The sequence below is a fragment of the Anguilla rostrata genome, chromosome 3 (genome assembly GCF_018555375.3).
Source record: "Anguilla rostrata isolate EN2019 chromosome 3, ASM1855537v3, whole genome shotgun sequence".
NCBI classification, from domain to species: Eukaryota; Metazoa; Chordata; class Actinopteri; order Anguilliformes; family Anguillidae; genus Anguilla; species Anguilla rostrata.
Genome location: NC_057935.1, coordinates 27,042,044 through 27,064,432, shown reverse-complemented (window position 1 = coordinate 27,064,432; position 22,389 = coordinate 27,042,044). Strand labels below are relative to the sequence as shown.

Below are 22,389 nucleotides of genomic sequence, written 5' to 3'. Positions count from 1 at the left end.
GTGCCACTTCTTTCTTCCTTTTAACCACGCCCCGGGAAGTGTGGTTATTTCCCTCCCACTCAAAACAGAGGGACGGCACGGCCTTGAAGATGGGTTATTTGCGGTGCATATTTGAGTTAAAATTGGTCCATATCACCATTTACGTTACCCTTCCATGCCCTTTTATGACCACGTCTATCTTGGTGTCTCTCACATTTGTTGTTGTTTTTAATGTCTCGTCTGCTGTGTGCGCTCCAGTCGGAGCTTGTCTTTTTGCTTCAGAAGCATCTGTTCATTTCCAGTGAAACCAAATACCCCAGAATCCCGGGTCTCTAACCCATACAATGTACTTTTGTGCATTTGGTCATGTGCTATTTTAAAAAGCTAGTTTTGAGGAATTTAGAATTTTTGCTTTTTTAACTTTCTCTTCTCTGTATAGACTTGGAAAGTTCTGCAAGTGGTGTAGTTATTTGTGAAGACTTGGTCATAAGTTCTAGGTAGCATGCAGGGATGCCTGGAATTTAGGGCATAGCAAAGTTTATCCAGGCAATGCTCATGCTGGACAAAATTAGAAAAATGCCCAAACTGGACTTTCATAGCAGGTAGTTAACCGCATCTTGTCACTTAATGGACACTGTAAACTGATTGCATTTGGATTTAGTTTTTATTTATTTACTGCGGGAAAGCTGGCGTACACAGCTGATTAATAACAAAGGGAAGTAGAAGCAGAAAATTGGCTTTTGTATTTATTCGATTTTTTAAAAATGTTTCGGTATTCAGGCCTGAGGCCTGCCGTTTGGCGCTCTGGGGTCAGGCATGAAAATAAAGCTCAGAATCCAAAGCCCTAAAAGCGCCGTCTCTCGGGTACTGTAATTTAGTTTAACTACGAATATTATTTTTAGGGGAACATTCCTGAAGAGGAATGCAGAAACTGCGTCTTAATTGGCGGCTGGAATGCGTCCCCGGCCCTTTTGTTTTCGCGAACGGCGGACGGTGTCGGAGGAGCGGCGAGGACGGTAAGGCCTGACCCGCCGGCCCGGCCTGCGTTTTCGCATGCCTTCCTGCGCCCACCCAGCCTGGAGACGCACCCGCCAGACAATGAGGGCCCATTCCAGACACAAATATCCACCGAGAAACTAAAAGCGTAAATGGATTATTTTAGAATGGGCAAATGTCTTTCGCACAGCACGGCGCTGCATTGAAATGTGGCACTTAAGCATGCGTGTGTTTCCCCGCCCTACGCATAATTCTGTATCGCTGTGCTGGATAAGGATCAGACATTTTCACTGCATGGGACACTTGGGGGGGGGGGGGGGGGGTTTCCCCCAAAAGCAGGAAGTAGCAAGTACTCATCTCATGTAAAACTGGGCTTTCCAACCCTGTTCCTGGAGATGTACCGTCCTGTAGGTTTTCACTCTGACTCCAAAGCACACCTCATTGAACAGCTAGACCTCTTGTTGAGCTGCTAATTGACAGAATTGTGTTTGCCAAATTAGGGTTGAAAGGCAAGCAAATAACCTTATTTGTTGAAGAATAATTACAGTTAAAGTCATGCTATACTCGATTTTGACCTTGAAAATATTATATAGTAAAACAACTATGCTCAGTCATTACTTTGCATTGGCAGTCTGTGTCTGACTACAGTGGTGTGGTTTCAGCTGGGCTAGTAATGGAGAGACAGGGTAGCTTTGGTGGCTAATCTAACGCTCACCAAGTGACTGGTCAATGTTTGGTAACGTTGGGAAGCTGCCATTATTAGCTAACTAAATTCAGTTGTGTTTGGCAGTGTTAGCTGGCTGGCCGTGATAGCTTGAGAATAAGTAACAAGCCAGAGAGACACGTGACTTTTTTCACTTTTTTACAACTGAAAGTTTGAAAGGATGCTCAAGAGACAATCGCAGAACAATGGCAGAGTGTATGCAACTCATTAAGTCCCTGGCATAAATCATGCGGCCCATGATCTGTATGCAGGGACCTAAATATCGAATGCTATTTAGGTGACTGCATACTGCAGAAAGTCTGCAACTGAACTAGGAAACAAAATGGCACCAACGGACAGTTAAGCACTCCTGTTTCCTCCTGCCACATGGATATCCAAACCAAGCAACACAAATTTGGCCTTAGAGCCTGAATTTACTATGACCTTTAGCATTTGCTAAACCTTTTGGCACATGCAGAACCAATAACATGACCAAAGATTGTGGAAATTAACAATTACCTCTTGCTCTGTGGTTAAAATTGTATTTGACCAGCGCTTGCTTTACCTTCCGTAGGACAGCAGCTGCGTAGCTTCATCCCTGCTCCCTGATTGGCCACATAAGATTAGCTGAGTTTCCACAGCCAACGGCTGGGCTCTGAGCTGAGAGCTCCTGGTGCAGTCACTTTGTACATCTGCCTTGAGGGAACAGGCGGCTTCTTCATCACATTTTTTCTTTGACAACATGGAAATTGAGTGTACTTTTGAAGCGTCTCATTCCTCAACCAGGCGAAGCGATTTAAAAGGAACACTACCCCCTAATTTGATGTCCTGTGCATTTTCTTGATCGTCCCAAAAGTATAGCTACTTTTGGTTTCTGTCAACACTGACTTGCACTGTTCTGCAGTATGCAGCCACCTAAATTAGCCTAAATAAAGCTACTTTTTTGGATTATCTGTAAATATCTTACTTGCCCTGTTCTTCATCCAGAGCGGGCATCTGTTGCTGTTGCTGCCATAGGTGTCGCTGCTGCTGAGGGTGGATGGGGCTGCCGTAGTGAAGCGAACGCATCACACGGGCGTGTGTCTTAAGGAGCATATGATCGATGGACAGATAAACTTACCGCAGAAAATGAATTTTATGGTGGAATTCCCATTTGGTCTCGGCGTCTTTCCCGGGCTCGTTTTTGAGGAATGAAGGCCTGCTTTCCCGTCTTGTTGCCTTAGATGCGTTGCGGTATGCTCCTAATCACGTTCATCCTTTGGAGTGTAGTCTGTGGTAAATCTAATAACTGGCTTTAGAGACCTCGACATGAACTGTAATCTAGAATATTGGCCCTAAACGACCGCATAGAGAGTGTAAGCCAGCAGCCGGCTCTGAGTCATGGGTTTGTAGTTTAAAGTAAAAAAAAAATAAAATAATAATAATTAATTTAAAAAAATTAGAAATACACACACTAACTAGCAACATTGCACGAAGCAGCATATTTGGGACCCATATAAATGAGCATATTTAAATTTGTAGCATCTTTTCACTATTTTAAACATAGATCAGTTTTTGTACATTTCCGATCATTCCTTCTCCTTTCAAAAGTGGCGCAAGCTCCCAAGGAAGCATGGTTTAGATGGAACTGGCCCAGCTTGCCAGGTCAAGGGGTGGCCTACTGCACTGCCTTTTCAGTGCCTAATCTCTGAGCTACTTAGCAACTCAAATTTAAAATGTCAGTTGTGTCTGACTTTGAAATGGAAACATAGGATTTGCAGTTACGTTGCTGAACCTTATGTATTCAAGCCCATTTATGGATTAAGGTTTGCGACATTGCTGGCCTTCTGTGTTTGATGACAGCTAGCCAGAATTTCAGTGGATTTGTGCTGTCTAAAGGTAGTTTGTGTAAGTGATGTGGAGACCATGTAGCTTTTTTTGCTCTGCAAGTTGAATTGGCTTATGCAGTTTTTTTTGTGTTCCTGTCAGTTTCTTGCCGCTTTTGTTCATTGAGTGCAGCGGACTCAGGCTGTATGGATCATAGGAAATGGTTCTAATCGAAATAAGATTAAACTCAACCTTGACGAAGGCTCGTAAGCTGAAATGCGTATGTACAACAACCTTTTAAAATTACTTCGTTTGTGGACATGGCATAACAATGAAGGCATTTTAAATAGTTGTTCTAAAGAAGAGTGCCAACTAAGATTAAACTTAATTTTTTTAAATAATAGTAATCCGGTAATCTACACATGTACAGCCTGTAGGGGCAATAACATCTCTGTGCTTTGATGTTCCATGAAGTTTTGAAAAACTAACTGTGATTGTCCCTAGACTTCTGCACATATCTAAAATTATTCTCATTCGCTCACAAAAACTGTCTGAACACACATACGCTAAAACTGAAGTAATATTTAAAAGAACTTCAGAATGTGAAATATCCCTTTAATTTGAACTCATGCACATGCTTGAAATAAATATTATTTTTGTAACTATAAGTAGAGTCATTTTCAGTAGGGGTGCTGTTTTCACACCGTAAAATCAAATGTTGGCACGAGCGTTCGTACAGTAGACGGGAGTCGAATCAGAGCCTGCCATTGTGAGCATGTGAACCGGAATAGCATGCCAAACAGAAATTCTGCTTACGTTTGAACTTAAAGAAGCTGTTGGGAGAATCTCTGAGAAATTCCCAAGTCTTAAAATAGATCCTGGAGCCGATTCCCTCCCGAGCGCTGGCTGGGTTTGAGACGGAGGAACTGTGAACGCTGAGGTCTGACAGAGTTCTGATCCTGGCAGCGCTCATTTCCTGTGGAGCAGGAAGACGGGGCTTGAGAAGATCAGCTCTCTCAGCCCCGAGGAGCTTCCTTTGGAAACGTAGCGGGAGCAATGTGGACCCAGGGGCTCGTTTCAACCGTCAGTTGAAGTGTTGCTCAACCGCAAGCTTGTTCACTGGCACTGTTGGCCTTCGGGTCCTGAGGTCAAGTAGATTGCGTTATGTCATTTCTTCTTGGTGACCTAGGGGGGCAAAAAGGACACTTTTTCATAGTCCCAAACCTGTGACAGGGCAATTTGTGTTGATTCTAAGGTCAGGGAAATGACCCCAGCAGTGACACACTGGGACTTTCAGTTTAACTGCTGTAGTCCCTCAGGGCTCAAAACTACGCATTGCCATTTCTTCATCTCCCTCTGTTTCTCAGTCTTCGCAGTTTCATCTGTCTTTGCAGTTAAATGAGCTTAGGACTGGTGTAAAAAAAAAAACTAAATAAATAAGACTGAATGGACTTCAGAAGCTATTTGGAAACTATTCTGATCTGCAGTTTTGTAATTTCAGAATTTGAGAACATTTTTGTCCCTGTTCGTTCATAGCAATACAGGGTTATTTGCCTGGTGGCCAAGATGCCAAACGTGGCCTGACCTAGATTTAGCTCTTTGTTGCATCTGAATAATATTTTCTTCTTAGAGATCCAAAATAGCCAGGTCTGCAACTGCAGTGTTCGAATACCTCTCTCCAGTGACTGAATAATAAGTATTTTAAGATGTGTATTTTGAGAAAGCATCTACTTTGGTTAAACACAATGTACAATACATCTTATTTATACATTGTTTTATAAATGGTAGCCTACATGGAGACAGCCTTGCCCGTATGCGCCATTTTTAAAAAGGAATCCGACTCTCACAAAAGAATAGTTGAAGTACCTTGGTATATAGGCCTGGCGCAGGTTTTTCAGTCATAGGTTATTTTGATTTGTGAGCTGACATCCTTTTGGCCTGGATTTCTGGGAGAGCCTTTGGGAATGTATGTGCTGTCCTTAGACTCTGTGACTCTGTGTGAATGTATGTCAAGGTTCATCAACTACTACTTCCTTGGGACCAGATTCAAACCAGTGTGCACATACTAGATTTTTTCCACATAAGCTACCATTTATAAACCAATTTATGCTACTTCATTTATTAATTATGCCTGCTTTGTTTACACATGTATAATGCAGTGCATCTGATACATATGTAGCTTTTATATCTTCAAAACAAGCTCTGCATGCATACATACATGCATATACATTATTTCTCTCTTATTCTCTATCTCTATACAGTGTGTGTAATAAGGAGCTCCATAAAAGTTTTGGCCCTTTGATTTAGCTCTGTACTCCACAATTTTAGATTTGTAATAAAACAATTCACACGTTGTTTAAGTGTGCATTCTTTAAGTATATTTTTATTCATTTTGGTTTCATAATGTAGAAATTCCAGCACTTTTTATGCAAAGTCCCCTTATTTCAGGGTACCATAACCTTTGTACATATTAATCTTATGTAAATCAAAGTGACATGTGTGGCGCTTTGTCGCATATCCTTTGCATGCAATGACTGCTTTAAGTCTGTGACTCATAGACATCACCAGGTACTGAGTTCTTTAGTTGCTTTAGTGGTATGTTTGGGATCATTGTCTTTCTGTAGGATGAAGAGCCTTCCAATGAGTTTGGAGGCATGTGCTTGAACTTGAGCATGTACTGTAAGGTGCTTCTGGCCACCTCAGAATTCATTCTGCTGCTTCTAGCAACAGTTACATCATCGATGAAGTGGAATGAGCCAATAGTGGCAGCCGTACGCAGCCAAAACATAACGCCCCCATCTCCATGTTTCACAGATGAGGTGGGTGCTTTCGACCTTGGGCAGTTCCTTTTAGTCCCTAAAAGGATGTTCATCTGCCTTTTCTCAATTTTTTTGGTATAGTGTTGATGGTGCTTGGACTACTGGAGTCTTTTCTTCTTGTTAACAGCACATAGCAAGGGTTTTTTGCGGATACACATTCTTTTAGACCTGCAGATCATAGTTGCCATTTCAGTGTAGTCATGGGAACTGGTTTCTCTCTATTTGCATTGAGTTCTTCCTGTAGTTGTGGTGTAGTTTTATGATAGTGTCTCTTGCTAGACAACACAAGATATTTGTCTTCTGCCTCTTGATCTTCCTGGTCTTCTCCTGTTAACATTACTTCTCACTAACTGGATCCTTCTGAGTGTGTACTGAATGCTCCACCTGGAAATCTTCAGCTTTGTGATTTCTCATTGGGAATAACCTTTTTGCCTCAATGTTTAGTTGGCCCTGTGCATCTAATCCTAACTCCTCCTCCTTTGCAATATTTCTTGCAATGTTAGTGCCTATTTTAGTTGCACTACAGGCTAAAGGTATTAGGCTACCTGGTGTTTAAAAAATCTAATCTACCTTAATTACCCCTCCACCTCCCTCCCACCCCTCCATCTCCCACTTTGCAAAACGATTAGATGACTTCCAGTCATTTATTTAATTGTAATGAAAGCGAAAGAAGGCTGTTTCGAGAAAGTCGTGTCAACTTTTGTGTCAAAAGTCAAGACAACTTTTAAGTGAAAGTTATTTTTTGTGTTATAGTAGATAGAAATTGAAAAAGAAAGTTTGTTCTTTGGTTTGTTATTCAATAGATGTTAATGTATTAACAGAATTCTTCACAAGTGGCCTAATACTTTTGGGATGTAGTGTGTGTGTATATGTATGTGTGTGTATGAATGTATGTATATGTGTGTATACACACTGTATAAGTGTGTGTGTGTGTGTGAGAATGTGTGTGTATGTATGCATAGCTTATTTTTCTCTGAGCTGCATTTGACTCCCAGTGTGCTAGTTGTTGACGTGTGATAGTGTGATAGCCTTGATTTGATGCGTGCTGTACAGCATGCAGGCATTATAATGTGTGACTGAACAATGTGGCTGTAGGCTTGTCTCGATGCGTAGAGGTCGGGAGGACCCTGTTATTACTGCGGAGGCGTGGGCGGCGCCCCGTGCGCGCTCCCCAGCGCGAGCGCCGAAACACGGACTCGTTCTCGCTCTACTGTACGGGCGCTTTGTGGCTGCAGAGCCTCCTGTGATGCTGCTTGGCAAGCCTGTAGCTGCTGTCACAAGACCCAGCAACAAAACAAACATTCAGAGCCCTTCCTCCATTCAAGTCTGTTGGTGCAAGGGTTTTTTTTTTTCCTGTACTCTGGCTGAGGGTTTGATAGGAGGGAAATAAGACCCTTTTGCGTTTTTTTTTCTTATCTTCACAAAGCCTCCTTACCTTTGGCAAAAATACTACTCTCTGAGAAATGCATGTTGCCTTTTCTGTGCTGTAGTGCATTGTCATAAAATGCTTGTAATGGTTTTGTTGAGCACCACTGGCTTGTCTAAGCTCAAAGGGCCTTGCAGGTATAGTCCAGTAGAAGGCCATTTACAAGGCTTATTAGCGTTACACAGTTTACAAAAAATTCTGCAACCCCACTGGTCCCATTGCAGTTTGCTGTGCTACCGATGAAATGTTATACAGTGTGTAGATTTAACATTAGAGAGTTTGATTTTAAAAAAATATATATAAACCTTGCATGCTTAGAGACCCTTTGCGGTCTCTCTGTTTTACATTTAAACTGTTTATTAAGTATCAAGATAAACATGCAGTACTTTTTAAATGAAGAGGAAGATTTATGAAAGCATGATCTAGAGGTCTGACATGGTATATCTGTCCTGTAAAGGATGTTTTACTTCTGATCTGAATGTCTAAATTTGAGCATCTTTGCCATTTAAAAAAAGGATCTGTAAAGCTCTGTACAAGCTCTTTAATTCATACTTTGTCATGAAGCTGTATGTCCAGTGGTGTCTTGGGTCGATGTAAGCTGCAGTAATTTTGTCTTCCGTGTACTTATCAGCTGTGACTTACTGACTTGGCAAATTGACATTTTACATTTTTATGAGAATGAATGCCCATGAAGCCAGTGGAAAAAAGATGAATAGATAAAAAATGACACTCAGCCAAGCTGCTTCCTGTGGAACCAGATAAAGAAACCATGAGAGCCATAGATAAAAATATGACCACCGTATTTGAGCTGTAAGGTCAAAGGGCGTCGTGGATGGAAGCATTGGATTCACTGGTTTGTGGGAAGGCTTTGGGTGGTTCTTAAGGTTTTGATCAGGCCTGAAATTTTTGGTTCCAGGGTTGGTTTTGATTCTAGCCTGAACCTGACCCAAGTGCACACAGCATGGGCAGTTTACTGCACGACCAATTGAAATTGCATCGATATTGATCATTGATGGTCAATACATTAATTAACCTGAAGTTATTCATTGAAATGAATGTACTGTCAGTTTTGTGCTCTGTCCCCAGGGGCAGACAACTCTGGAGGGCTGGTATTTTCTTCTGTTTTTTGGTTCCATTTATTAGCTTCATTTTCTGAACCGCTGTGTGCAGCAGTGCAGGTCCACTCCTATGTCAGACCACGATGGGACTTTATCACTAAGGACACATGTGCCATGTGCAGCCGTAGTTCATGACATTATGAAAGCACAAAAACAATTGGTTAAAGGCTGTAATCAACTGCGTGGAATCCCAAAATGGATCTGGTGTCATTGTGCACCCCAGCCTTAGATCCGCCATGACAAACGGAGGTGCAATATGTGCTGACAGAAATAGTGGCTATACATTTTGAAGTATACAAAAGCACTTGCACATCAATTGTTTGCTATAGTACTTTGGCAAAAATAAATAAACTCATTTTAAAAAATCTCTCTCTAGAAACTCTCTCTTCTTTATGCTGGTATCACTGCAATTGAGCGATGCTCAGTGTGCTAACACTTCTGGGAAAGTGACAGCCCAGCTAATGTCAAATGTTCTCACAATGTTACAGGAATGTTTTGTCGATGTAATGACATTGCCACTGTATGGCAGCAACATTTTGAGGATGTTTGTTGTGTTGGTTGGGATCTTTGGTGAAACGGGTGGTAATAACCATAGCTGCTTCATGAGGTGGTGGCCCAGGCTGCTAGTCACTACTGCAAAGCTTGTGTGCCATGTAGGCCTTAATGCCACCAGTTCTGCAGAGGGGAAGCATTGCCTGCTGGTGTAGTGTGATAAGTGTCAATTACTATGCCAACGCACCCCGAGCCCACCAGAGGAGGATGGGCTCCCCCTATTGAGTCAAGTTGGTTCCTTCCTGGTTTCTTCCTATATTTTTGTTCCTTCAGTTCTTCCTTGCCATTGTTAGGCTAGGCTTGCTGTAAAGGGGGTTTCAGGCTGTGGTGTTCTGCGAAACAGTGTGGCAAATGTTTTGCGCAGTGTATTACAGAAATACATTTTTATTTTTGTTATTTTCAGAAGTTAAGGTGTGTGGTGCAGGGTGTATTATGGTTTCTGCAGGTGAGATTGATGTATTTGTTTATGGAGTTGACATTTTCTAATTATTCTCATCTCAGGCAACTTGGAGATGGTTATTAGTGGTTGGCCTGTCTTGTGGCTAATATGGAATATATTGCTCTTTGAGTAATTGGGTATCAATTCTTGTGTTCAAATGTGTTAGAAAGGTACAGCATATGATGTTATGCTAGAACAGGAATAATGTCCTACAGTAATGTTATTGATTCTTTCTGCAGCATTGTAATATAATCATGTTTTTATGATTCAAAATCTTTTTCTGCAGTCTTTTTGCTTTGGGTTTTTTTTTTTTTTTTTTTTTTTGGGGGGGGGGGTGGATATTGCTTCTGTTTTGTTTTTTTTTTTTTGGCTCTGCTGGCTCCTAGATTTATTGCAGTCGTAGTCTGTAGAGAAAATAATGGACAAACTGACTGTGATATCACCAATTGACTTTTCATGGCCTTGTGAAAAGTGTTTTTAGACCACAGAAGTACAGTTTTCATCCCGTCGTCTTGTACAGTTTGGAGCCAGAGGCTGCGCAGTCGGGATAAGGGGGGACCCTTAAATGGTCTTGAAGTCCAGGCCGGTCCGGGCCAGCCACTAAGCGTGTGCAGTAGTGACAGACAGTGCCTCGACATTGAGGCAAACTGTGTCTGATTCCTGCACAAATTATTAAAATATTGTCCAAGTGACACAATAACTTAACATATTGGCACATGGGGAGACCCTGGAAAAAGATGAAACACCTATTGCAGCTACATGTTCTTATGGGGGAAAAACTACATGCTCTTGACTTTTTAATTTTTTTTGTTATTTTGACCGTGTTGGTACCATTGACTTGCACTGAAACGGTTGGCTAAAAGACCTGCAGTATCCTGGAGCCAACCGCAGTGGCGCTAGAGAGCAGCGTCTCTCAACAACCCAGGAAGTGAGCTTAAAGACGAAGCCCGTTTATGGCCGCCATATTGCAATCCCCTGTCTGCACCTCTACCCATGGGGCTGTGATCAGGTCGCCCCCTTGGGAGGGAGGAGTGCGTGTCCTGAGTCCTGACACGCTTCTGACATCTCTGTCAGTCTGGGAATGCTCCCCCTGGCCCCTCCTGATTGGCCAAGGTGAAGACGGCGGCTTGGAGCCTTTGTTGTGGGCGAAATGCGGGGTATTCCGGAATGCGGCTGCACTGGCCGCGCATTCTGAATTCTGCGCATACTGCAGTCTGCTGCATTCATTCTTCTCGCCTTTTATATCCACGGTGAGCGATGCACAGGGGGGGGGGAGGCTGTCACGGTCCGTGGAGAGGGCCTTGGCCCTCAGCGAGAATTTTCGGAAGCGGTACGCGGGGTGCAAGACGTCTGTTCGGCCACAGCCTTGCCGAATGTGATCGAATGTGGAACACTACACCAAGTATGCTTGAAAAATGTATCAGTCTCTCACAACCTGACGATTACATTCCTTTTTTTTTGGGTTGAAACCTTCATAAAAATGCAACGCTAGCATGCTCTCCTAAATTAGACCACATTTTCATATGTAGGCCTATTTCTAATATCAAGACCGAAAACATGCATGCAGATCTGTGCTTTTTTATTTTTTTACTTGCATTTTATTAAAGAATATATGTCTGTATTAGGCCTAATAGCTGAATTTATTAAAATCATTACATTTTTGTTTTAAATCTTTTTTTTTTCCTTTCTGGTGATTTTGTGATTCTAAATCCTTTTTTTGTGCTGGAATGTAGGTTTGGCTTTTTGCAGTAGTAGCAAGAGCCAATGCAAATTCTTCTTAGTGAGACTGAAGGACACCCCTTGCCTGACCAGGCAGGATTTGTGGCGCGTTGAGTTTCCTTTCATTGGTCACTCTTGACAGGAATGGAGAAAATGAGTGTCACCTCCTCCCCCCTGCTTCCACTACCTGTTTCCTCCCTCCAGCAGAGTCAGTGACTCTGGGTCCTGTCCAGTGAAAGTCTCCAGATGAGTGATTTTCACTCGTTTCTGTCCTTGGGAGCGGTGTTACTTTGGATGGGTCCACAACGTTCCAAAAACCGTCTGTCATCCAAACCCCCCACCCCCCCCCCCCCCCATACATTTCTGTTTATAAAAAAACTGACAGACTTTTTGTAAAACTGCAGTTTCAGCATGTTCTGCTCAATGTGCCGACATTTTCTATTGGTATTTCTAATACAAGATGGACACCAGTGGGGAGTGGTAGTCGTTTGCACGCGTTATTGTCATTGGGAATTTAATTAAAGCCTCCGTAACTGCCCAAAAATCATACTTTTCCCACCCAATTACAGTTTGCTCCACGTTTTGACATGTTGCTTTCTGCACCACCCGGCCCCCGCCCTCACTGCCAAAACGCTGATCTCAGATCAGCGTCGGGGAAGAAGACGCATGTTCCCAATGCGCCGAGCGCTGATCCAGTGTCTGTGAAGCTGGGAGGGTGGAGAGGGGGCTATCTGGAATGCAGCTTCGGTCTCCAACCACTCACTTCCCATGACCTTAACCCAGGGAGCATGCTCAGTGTGTCTGCCTCTTTTCCTCTGTGGAGATTAGTGTCCTGTATACCAGGAAGAGGCACAAGGCCTTTTATTCAATTTGCTATTTTTTTTTAAACCATAAGGAATGTGCTTGTGAACTTTTTTTTCCCCCTCTCTGCACAGCATTTTGTACTGCATACTGCAGCTTGTTGTAGTTTTTTGTTTGTTTTTTTTTTTTTTTTTACTTAAGGGGTTAAAAGATGTACAGAAAGTTATTGTAATGGGACTTCAGTTCATTGTGGTTGTTTAAGAAGCTGTTGTTTTTGTCGCACCCTGCTTTGCCAAAATGAAATAATCAAATTCTAATTTTTAATGTTAGAATGAAAGTGAAAGCATTCTTTGCATCTCTTTCTGTGTAATCTTCTGTGGTTTAGCTTTGAAGTGGCCTCCTGAAAAGGCAGTGTGATGTTAAATTGTGCGTTTACTTGCTCACCTGGATTTGAGCTCTCCCACTTTGTTTTGTTCAGGATCACCAAACCCCTGACATTTGCCGACTGTGTTGGTGATGAGCTGCCTTTAGGATGGGAAGTGGTTTATGACCAGCAGGTGGGGGTTTACTACATCGACCACATCAACAGTAAGTCTTCGCAGATTTCCTTCTGTCTTGCTGGGGCTATGGAGCCTCTGGCTTTTCTGTCTGTCATTTCAAAAATACTGGCCTGTGATGATGAAATTCAGTAGAATTTTATTATTCTTTTCCTTTTGATTTGTGTTTGGGGAAGCAATAAAATTTTCATTTGATTTAAGAAGTGATACCATGCCAAATTGAGATGCAGGGTGTTTATTGAAGTGCACTACGTTTCCAAGAGTATGTGGACACCCCTTCTAATAAATGGTCTCAGCTATGTCAGCAACACACATTGCTAACAGGTGCATAGAATCAAGCCTTAAGCCTTATTTTTTTATAAATTTGCAAAAATTTCTAAAAACCTGTTTTCGCTTTGTCGTTATGGGGTATTGTGTGTAAATTGTTGAGAGTAAAAATGAATTTAATCAATTTTACAGTAAGGCTGAAACGTAACGTGGAAAAAGTGAAGAGGTCTGAGTACTTTCCGAAGGCACTGTACCTCTGGAAACAATGTCAGCACAAGAACTGTTTGTCAAGAGCTTCATGAAATGGGTTTCCATGGCCGAGCAGCCTAAAATCACCATGCGCGATGCCAGGCGTCGGCTGGTGTGGCCTAAAGCACACTGCCTCTGGACTCTGGAGCAGTGGAAATGCTTTCTCTGGAGTGATGAATCACGCTTCACTGTCTGGCAGTGTGACGGACGAATCTGGGTTTGGTGGAATGCTGACCGTACTGGCCCGAATAGTGCCAACTGTAGGGTTTGGTGGAGGGGGATCAATGGTCTGAGGCTGTTTTTCATGGTTTGGACTCGGTCTTTTCATTCCAGTGAAGGGAAATCTTAGTGCTACAGCGTGCAATGACATTCTAGAGAATTGTACACTTCCAACTTTTTTGGCCACAGTTTGGGGCCCTTTCCCATTTCAGCATGACAATGACCCTGTGCACAGAGTGAGGTCCTTATAGAAATGTTTTGCTGAATTTGGTGTGGAAGAACTTGACTGTCCTGCACAGAGCCCTGACCTCATCCCCATCAAACACCTTTAGGATGAACTGGAACGCTGACTGCGAGCTATGCCTTATACCCAACACCAGTGCCCAACCTCACTAACGCTCTTGTGGCTGAATGGAAGTGAATCCCCGCAGCCATGTTCCAAAATCTACTGAAAAGCCTTCCTGGAAGAGTGGAGGCTGTTACTGCAGTAAAGGAGGGTCCAACTCCATATGAATGCCCATGGTTTTGGAATGAGATGTACAACAAGTACATATGGGTGTGATGTTCAGGTGTCCACACATTTTGGAAATGTAGTGTATATTTTTGTGCCAATAAGAAAAAAATCACTACAGCACCATCTTAGAAAATTCCGGTCTCCAGTTCTCTGTAAACAAGCTGATAGCTGCCGTTCGAACCGCTGACGGCTTGGCTGTGATTCGAATGCAGTCCAAGGGCACGTGGGCCACTGTTTGGGTTTATCTCCAAACCCTCCTCTAGTGCGGGTCTACCTCTCTCCCAGGCTTAAGGCTGACCGTCCTGATCCAGCCCCCTACTCTGAGCAGCCCCAGCTGTGGATATTACAGCGGGGCACGAGGAGTGAGATTCTCTTCTCAGTTCTCAGAGAACTGCATGAATCTGAAACCTAGTTCCCTAATAACAAAGAGGTGAACAGAAATTTTTTTTCTCCGTGGTGTAGTTTTTCCTGTGCTATGCCCATTTTTGTATTTTTAACTAATTAATTATTGAGACTAATTACCAATGATGATTTTGCCTCAACTAAAGTTATTTGTGATGTGGAAACTGAGACTGGAAGAGTTGTTCCAGTTAATTATATTTTCATGTTACTCTTGGTTTTTCTATATCTTCACTTTCCGTTTTTTGAAAGTAATTGGCAAAATTATTTTGCCTCAGCAAAAGTCTGCTTGCATGAAGGAGACGGAGACTGGGAGAGCTTGTTGCTGTTGTTACCGAGGCCTGTTTGACGTTCCCTGTGTCGCCCACTTTAGCCACAGATGTAATGGCCCCACAGGCCTGTAATCTGCCCATCACATCGTCCCTAAGTGTTTCAGAGGTCTTTGTGTCGATAATAAATGGAGGGGATTCCCCCCCCCCCCCAACCCCTTTGCAGAGACCACCCAGATCGAGAACCCGCGGACGCGATGGCGCCAGGAGCAGGAGCGCATGCTGAAGGAGTACCTGGTGGTGGCGGAGGAGGCGCTCAACGCCAAGAAGGAGATGTACCTGATAAAGCAGCAGCGTCTGGAGCTGGCACAGAAAGAGTTCCTGCTCTTCCACGAGCTCGGCGAGGAGGACGGTCGCTCCGTCAGCAGCAGTGAGACCCCTAGCCACCCCTGCGCCTGTTAGCCGCCCACAATATTCGGCTCCCTGTTTATGTAAGGTTCATGCCAATAGGCTGAGCCGTGCGAGTGCACAGGCTTTACTCGGTTATTAAGCACACCGTGTCCCTGAGAGGCTTCCGTTGAATTCCTGTCGGCTCGGATGCCGGGGCCTGGCATTTTTACATTTCTTACATACGTTTTTGCCTTTTTTTTTTTTTGTTTTTTGGCGGGGTGGGGGCGTTCGTGGTGGAAAAGAGGAGTTTGGTTTCAGTGTGAGCTGACTGACCCTTTTTTCCTCTCTCTCTGTCTCTCTCCCTTCTCCTTCCTGCTCGTAGCATTCTCTGGCTCCACTTCAAATGCAAAATATGACCCTGACCAAATAAAAGCGGAAATCGCCAGTAGGCGGGAGAGGGTAAGTCATTATCGGCGGAGAACAATGGCTCGCACGTCAGGCCCCTGCAGGGATCAGGCAGGCGTGGAACGGCTCAGGTGTGGCACACTGAGAGTGCGCGGTGAGAGTGCGCGGTGGGAGTGCACAGTGGGAGTACCAGTGCAAGTGAGGAGAGTGAGTGTGCAATGAGAGTATGCAGTGAGTGTGCAGTGAGTGTGTGGGAGTACACAGAGTATGCAGTGAGTGTGCGCAGAGAGTGCGCAGTGGGATTGCGTGGTGAGAGCGCGCAGTGGGAGTGTGCAGTGGGAGTACACAGAGTATGCAGTGAGAGTATGCAGTGAGTGTGCGCAGAGAGTGCGCAGTGGGATTGCGTGGTGAGAGTGCGCAGTGGGAGTGCACAGTGGGCATTACACCAGGGAATTAGGGGATCAGGCACCCTCTTCTGCTCTTCTGTCCGCGGACCCCGCTGGGCTGTGGAAGTTTGGGTTTGTAGATGCACAGATGGGAAATTTCTCCATGGTACTGCATTCCAAGTAAAATTCCATAATGTCACAATTCTACAAATGTCAATATTTTAACCTCACGATTGGTAGAAATTTAGTTTTTTAAGACGGTATTCAGCAAGTTTTCAAAGGGGCGAGAAAAGTGTGTGAGTGTGTTTTTTTCCCCCTTAGTGTATTTACTTACTCCCTGTTACCTGTTGGCTAATGGTGCCAAGTTCTTTTTTTATTATTTAGATGTAGTACCATGGAGAAATGTGTGCCTTGGTGTACTGCCTCCCCCGTTCCCCTCAGAAATCTGGACGGATATCTGAATGGAGAAATACTTATCAATACTTTCAGTCTAAAAGAGGTTTTTGTCGTTTCCTGTCAGCTTTAGATCCCTGGGTGTATGTTTGTTACATAAAGGCTCAGAAGGGTATGATAAACAGGGTGTGTACAGGAGGACACATAATGTGCCTGAAAGAACAAAGATCTCTGTACCTGACCAGGCATGTTGTTGTACATCAGCATCAGGAAGAAAAGGAAAAAAAGCCATTTAATAAGCATGAATCATTCAAACCCTTAACATGGCAACATTCACACAAGTGACAGAAGTGTTTTGGAGAATCTAGTAATGGGTGTAATGTTACATTTTACTCATGGCTGAGTGCTGACTTGACTTCAGATTCTGAAAGTTTTAAAACATTATACTGGTATATCCATTTTGATCTGAAAGTGTAGCTGAAGACATCAGCAGTATGTGTAAAATGTATTTTGTTTGGCTAACGTGTAGGTTTTGGTTTCCTGTGGGCGTGGTAGGGGGTAGAGATCTGTCATCTATGGGTTCATGGCCTCTGTAACCTTGGGGTGAACCTACATTATACTGTATGTCCGAGGGATGAGCGTGGAGTCTGTGTGACTGTGGAGGTTGGTCTCGTCTGAACTGCCTGTATGTTGCTAATTAATGGTTACATGGAGTGTAAAGGCTAGATGGATGGGTGTATAGGTGTAGTCTAAGTTTAATTGTGGCTCTGTGTAACGACGGGGGGTGAACTGAAGGTGGTTTGGCAGGTTGGGTGGAGAAGGTTGCTCTGGTCTGAATGGCTGGGTGTAATGGGCAGGTTGGGTGGAGAAGGTTGCTCTGGTCTGAATGGCTGGGTGTAATCGGGGTTGGGTGGAGAAGGTTGCTCTGGTCTGATGGGATCGAGGTTGGTGGAAGTTGCTCTGGTCTGATGCTGGTGTATCGGTGGTAATGGCAGTTGGGGAGAAGTTGCTTGGTCTGAAGTGGTGTATGGAGGTTGGAGAGGTTGCTTGCTGAAGAAGGTGATGCTCTGTCTGATGGCTCTGTGTAATGGTGGTTGGGTGGAGAAGGTTGCTCTTCTGAGGCTCTGTGAATGGTGGTGTGGTGCTCTGGTTGAATGCTCGTTGCGGGTTGGGTGGAGCCGGGTCTCAGACGTTTCCTTGTCCCTCCAGGTCTCCACGTTGAAGCAGGAGCTGGCCCAAGTGAAGCAGGAACTGCACTACAAGGAAATGGGAGTGGAGACCCTACAGGAGTGAGTACATCGCTCTGCCGCTTCCCTCCACAGACCTTCCCTTCCTCCTCCTTTCCTCTCCTCCGTCTGGTTCCCTCCCTCTTCCCCACATTCCTCTCGCAGTCTGTCCCTCCCCAGCCCCCCTAGTGTGTGACCCTCTATTTTCCCCTGAGCTGTCAGTTCTGTTGCTTTCCTCCACATGTGCTCTCCTCTCTTTTTCTCTCCACCTTTTTTATTCTCTCGCTTTTTACCTTTCCCTCATTTCCTCTTTTCCATAGTTCTGTAGAATGCCTGGAAATCAGTCATAGCAAATCATTGATGCTAGTAAATGCCCATATGACTCAGCTGTGGAGTTATAAAATGGAATATTGCTGTGCTTTTTAAAAGCATTTTTATGGTAGCACCAAGCTGTGCTTTGTCGTATTAATCTATAAAAGATTCAGAATTTGTGTCGCTGTTCATTTTCAGCTAACTTTATTGTTAATGTAATGGTGTCAGTAATCCCTAACCACATTTCCAGGAAATGCAGTCAGCTCTGTGAAATGCATTATTATCAGTTAGTGTGAAAATAATTTTCTTAGGAAGGGAAAAATTGCTAGACTGATATGGTAGAAATGCTGTTCCTGTAACTTAATTTAACTTGCACGTTTTCATGTTAATCCATGTGCCCAAAGAAATATTCCCCCCACGTAAGAAAGAAATAACAAAACACTGCCCCCATAAGGCCTAATTATAACAACGCTATCAGGACATGTTCTCTTTCTGGCATCAAGCTGTTTACATGACCCCCCCTTCTTTTCTTTAACAAAAAAAAAAAAGAACAATTTGTCAAAATTCAGAATAGTCCTGTCAGGCTTTCATAGTCCAAAGTGTATTCACTTTTTTTTTTTAGTGCAAACTAGCTGGCAGTGGAGGGGTAATGATTGTGTGAGTAGTGTTTTTTTTTTTTTTGGCTCCTGTGTGTAGTTGTGGTTGGGCTGTTTGTGTCTGTCGGCAAGGGGTGGAGGTGTTGTGTTTTTTTTTTTTTTTTGGTTGGGGGGGGGGAGGGGGTCGTCGTCAGTGTGGGCTTTATTTTTTTTTTTTTCAAATTTGGCTTCTCCCAAGTTTAGTTTGGGGTGGGGGGGAAGGAGACTCCACCTCAGGAAGAGGATGCAGCCGAGGAGAGCAGGAGCCAAGGATCTCCTCAAAGAGGAAGTGCTCTGTTTGGAGGAGGAAAAAAAACACAGAAAAAAAGAGAAGAAAAAAAAAAAGGGGCAGGGAGCCTTGGAGAGCAGTTTTAGAAAAAGGAGATCTGCCTGCAAATTCCTCCATGCTTCAAGAGAGGGGAGGGCAAGGGCGAGAGAGGTTTAGACTTTTAAAAGTACTGTAACATTCCTTGAGCCAACGCGCTGTTGAGGTGGAACGCTCAAAAAGGAAGCGCAGACAAACACAATGAAAGATGAAACCGCAACAAAAAACAAAACGTTTGCAGTGAAAATATGAGCGACAGATGGTGAGAGAGAGAGAGAGAGAGAGAGAGAGAAAGAGAAGCGTTATCTTTCAGAGTACAACTACAAAGGCTCTCTGAATAGGCCAGAGGTACAGCCAGTCGCGGAAACACACACACACACACACTACACAAACTTATACTGCACACTGATGTGCACACAGGCATATGTTGCACACAAATACACACACAGACTGCACAAATAAACAGTCTGTACACACACACACATACACTGTGCACGAACACAAATGCACTGCACACACACACACACACACAAACTGCGCACAAACCCATGCAATCTCTCACACTTGCATTCACAAATGCACATGCATACGTAAATGCACACAAACGCAGACACAGGGGCTCTGGCTGTAGAAGCATTTTTCTTCTCTCCTCTCCTCTCTCTCTCTCTCGCTCTCGCTCCAGTTCTCCTTTATCCAGTGGGATTGAGGCCCTGAATGGAATGCCCCAAATGTGGTCCCCCAGATAGGCCTGTTATTCCTAAATCACTGCCACTGTCAGACCCAATTACAGTCCCAAACTCCATCATGTCCCCCCTTAGATAAATAAACAACTCTGCCACAGGGAAATTCCCTTTCACCCTCAGAAGCATTCATCTCACGGAGAAGGCATTAAAAAACTGAAGTGTCACCCAGAATCAGGCCCAGAAATGGAAGATACTTAAGGTGGATTTTGCATAGAACTTGCATTGCTGCTGACTTTTTTAGTTTTTCAGTTTTTTGCTTATATAGTACCTTACCCACCGTCACCTAAAAGTGCTTTCAAACGTCAGACTAGTGTCATTGCACATTCTTGCAGCTGGAATGTTTTTGTTTTTATGCCAGAGAGGGTTTTATGGTAAGCATTTTGGTAAGCTTTTGCCAGGGAGCACTGGTGCTCCTGATCTGGAAGATTTTGGAGCACGCAGCAAAATGGAGGAGCGCAAACTAAATTTGCAGTTTCTTTTTTATCCTATGACAGAAACAGGTTCAAAATTGCCAATAGTAAAAGTTAAAATGTTTTATTAAAAAACAAAACAAAAAAAAAACAATTTATCATTTTTCCAATAGTGTATGCAGTGCACTAGTTATCTGTACATGGCAGAATCTCTTTCACATCCAGAGTCTAAAATGGAGTTCCTCCTCACGTGTACCGCTGTTCGTTTTTGTCCATTCTCCCTCGTATTCCTGCGGACGGAAATCATTTTTAATGCTCTTAATTTACAGAAAAATTGCTTGACCTACCGTCAATGAGCAGTAGCGCAGTAACGCAAGATGACGAGTTCTAAAAGATCCGACATTATCTCGGAAAGACTTTTTGGTCACGCCTCATTAATATAGATGAGTTTGAGTTTATTCCCTGGCACGCACCGCAGCGAGCTCATATTTACTTTGTGGCTCACTGTGCCATGGACAGGTCTGTGTAAAAAGTCCACAGGAGCAGTTAATGAATTGAGCATCCAAAGCATTAAGCATGGCAGAGGTCCAAATCTCCTCTCACACCAGTGTCTCTGAATTCAAAGTGTAATTTATTTATTTATTTATTTTTTTAAAGTAGGAGCAAATGCAAGTATTTTGTTGCGCTGTAGAACTCTGAGCGGAATGCTTGATGTGGGTGGATTTTGGTCAGGGGTAGACCAGCGCAGTGAATTCAGTTCCCCCGAGGCCTGTGTTCCAAGTTCTGTGTTCCACTCTGGAAGCCTCCTTTGTGCTCCTGATTTTCAGCGGGGTTAATAAAATGGTGATGAGACCATCAAAATATTACAATAAATATTAATATGATTATTACAACAACAAAAAAACAGAAACTCCACCAATCACTGAGTGTGAAATGGTAACACTACGTGTTTGGCTAGATATTTGGCTAGTAATTCCTGGAATGCCACAGGGTGCCTGAAAGTATATCTGCCAGCGTTCTCTGACTGGTAGAGAGGTTTTCTATTTTGTTGTTGATGCCACAACTCCTGTCCACATTTTATTGTTTCTGGTTTTTAGATGCTCAAAGGTAGAGGTGTAGCCGTGAGTGTTAGCAGCAGGTTTGGATAGGCTAATAAACGCTGAGGCGTGGGTAGGGTGGGGAACAAAGCAGTGCTTGTTTTTGGGTTAGGGGGCAGGGTCCTGGGGTGAACAGTACCTGCTGTTAAACGGGGGCCTTACAGGAAGCTGGCCATGGCAAGACCAGGGCCCTATGCCAGCAGTGAGCAGCTAACAGGCAGACCGCCTCCACACACACGCGCGCGCACACGCACACACACCCACACACACACACTCATAGACAAGAGTTCATCTCATTTCAACTCAAACTGCTGAAGTTTAATTAACTGAAAATTCTGCTGTGTGCTGTAAGGATAATGTCTTCAAAGGGTATTTCAAAGCGTATTGTTGACGCTTAATAGCATGACATAAAATGGGACAGTTCAGTGACTTTCTGTTTCAGTTTTGCTGTGACGGAGTGGAATTTTTTGTGGTAATGACTGCAGAGTGCTAATTTATGCATGTAAAATTTGCGCTGTTTTTGGGAAGGGAGGTGGGGTCATGTTTCCCCTAATTATAATGCTGTGTTGGGGCAACCCCCCTCCCCCAGGCAGCCTCGTGTTAGTCACGTTTGTGTTATTCCAACTTGAACTTGCCATCTGGTTCAATGTCAAATGCATCAGGTGTGGTTTCGACAAGCTTAAACCCAGGGAAAGTTTTTTGTTGGACATGCACACGTAATGGGTTTTGGCAAGGAGCAGAGATGGTGCTCAGTCATCGGTGTCGCAACTTGGGAGTAGCACTCATTACATAAGCCTGTGTGCTGTGTTAAGTGTGTAAAATAAGCTACCATGCCAGTATCGATTGTAATTAGTGTCTGGGTATGTTCATATATGTATTGCTTTTGCGCAGAAATACGCACACACAGGCTTACACACTTCTCGTGCTTTTCTCTTTGTGTAACCGTCACAGCAGCTGCTCTGAACAAGGATTTCAGTCATTTCACAGAAGGAAAATAATCCGTCAAACTCGAGCACCAGCCCAGTTTTTTTTTTTCAGTCTGAGTGATGTCATTTCCAATTTAATTCTTTATAATTAGGTGTGGAAAACTGGGGTGGGGCAGATTCTTGCGTAAACTATATTTAGATGTCTGTGTACATTTTTGTGCATGGCATGTGGATACTCTCATAAAGACGTTCCTGTGTGTAGGGGCAGGTCTTCGTTCTGAAACGTCTTGGTCAGTCTGCTAACTGAAG

At 43.6% G+C, this 22,389-nt stretch overlaps 1 protein-coding gene across 2 annotated transcripts in view; it reads left to right on the top strand.

Moving 5' to 3' along the window:
• Window positions 1-22,389, top strand: part of wwc3 (WWC family member 3) — a 56,292-nt gene that overhangs the window by 14,265 nt on the left and 19,638 nt on the right. For both annotated transcript variants that reach the window (XM_064327035.1, XM_064327036.1), the window contains exons 2-5: window positions 12,837-12,946; window positions 15,059-15,262; window positions 15,605-15,681; window positions 17,616-17,695. In XM_064327035.1, the coding sequence (XP_064183105.1) occupies window positions 12,837-12,946; window positions 15,059-15,262; window positions 15,605-15,681; window positions 17,616-17,695 (471 nt within the window). The remainder of the gene's footprint in view (window positions 1-12,836; window positions 12,947-15,058; window positions 15,263-15,604; window positions 15,682-17,615; window positions 17,696-22,389) is intronic.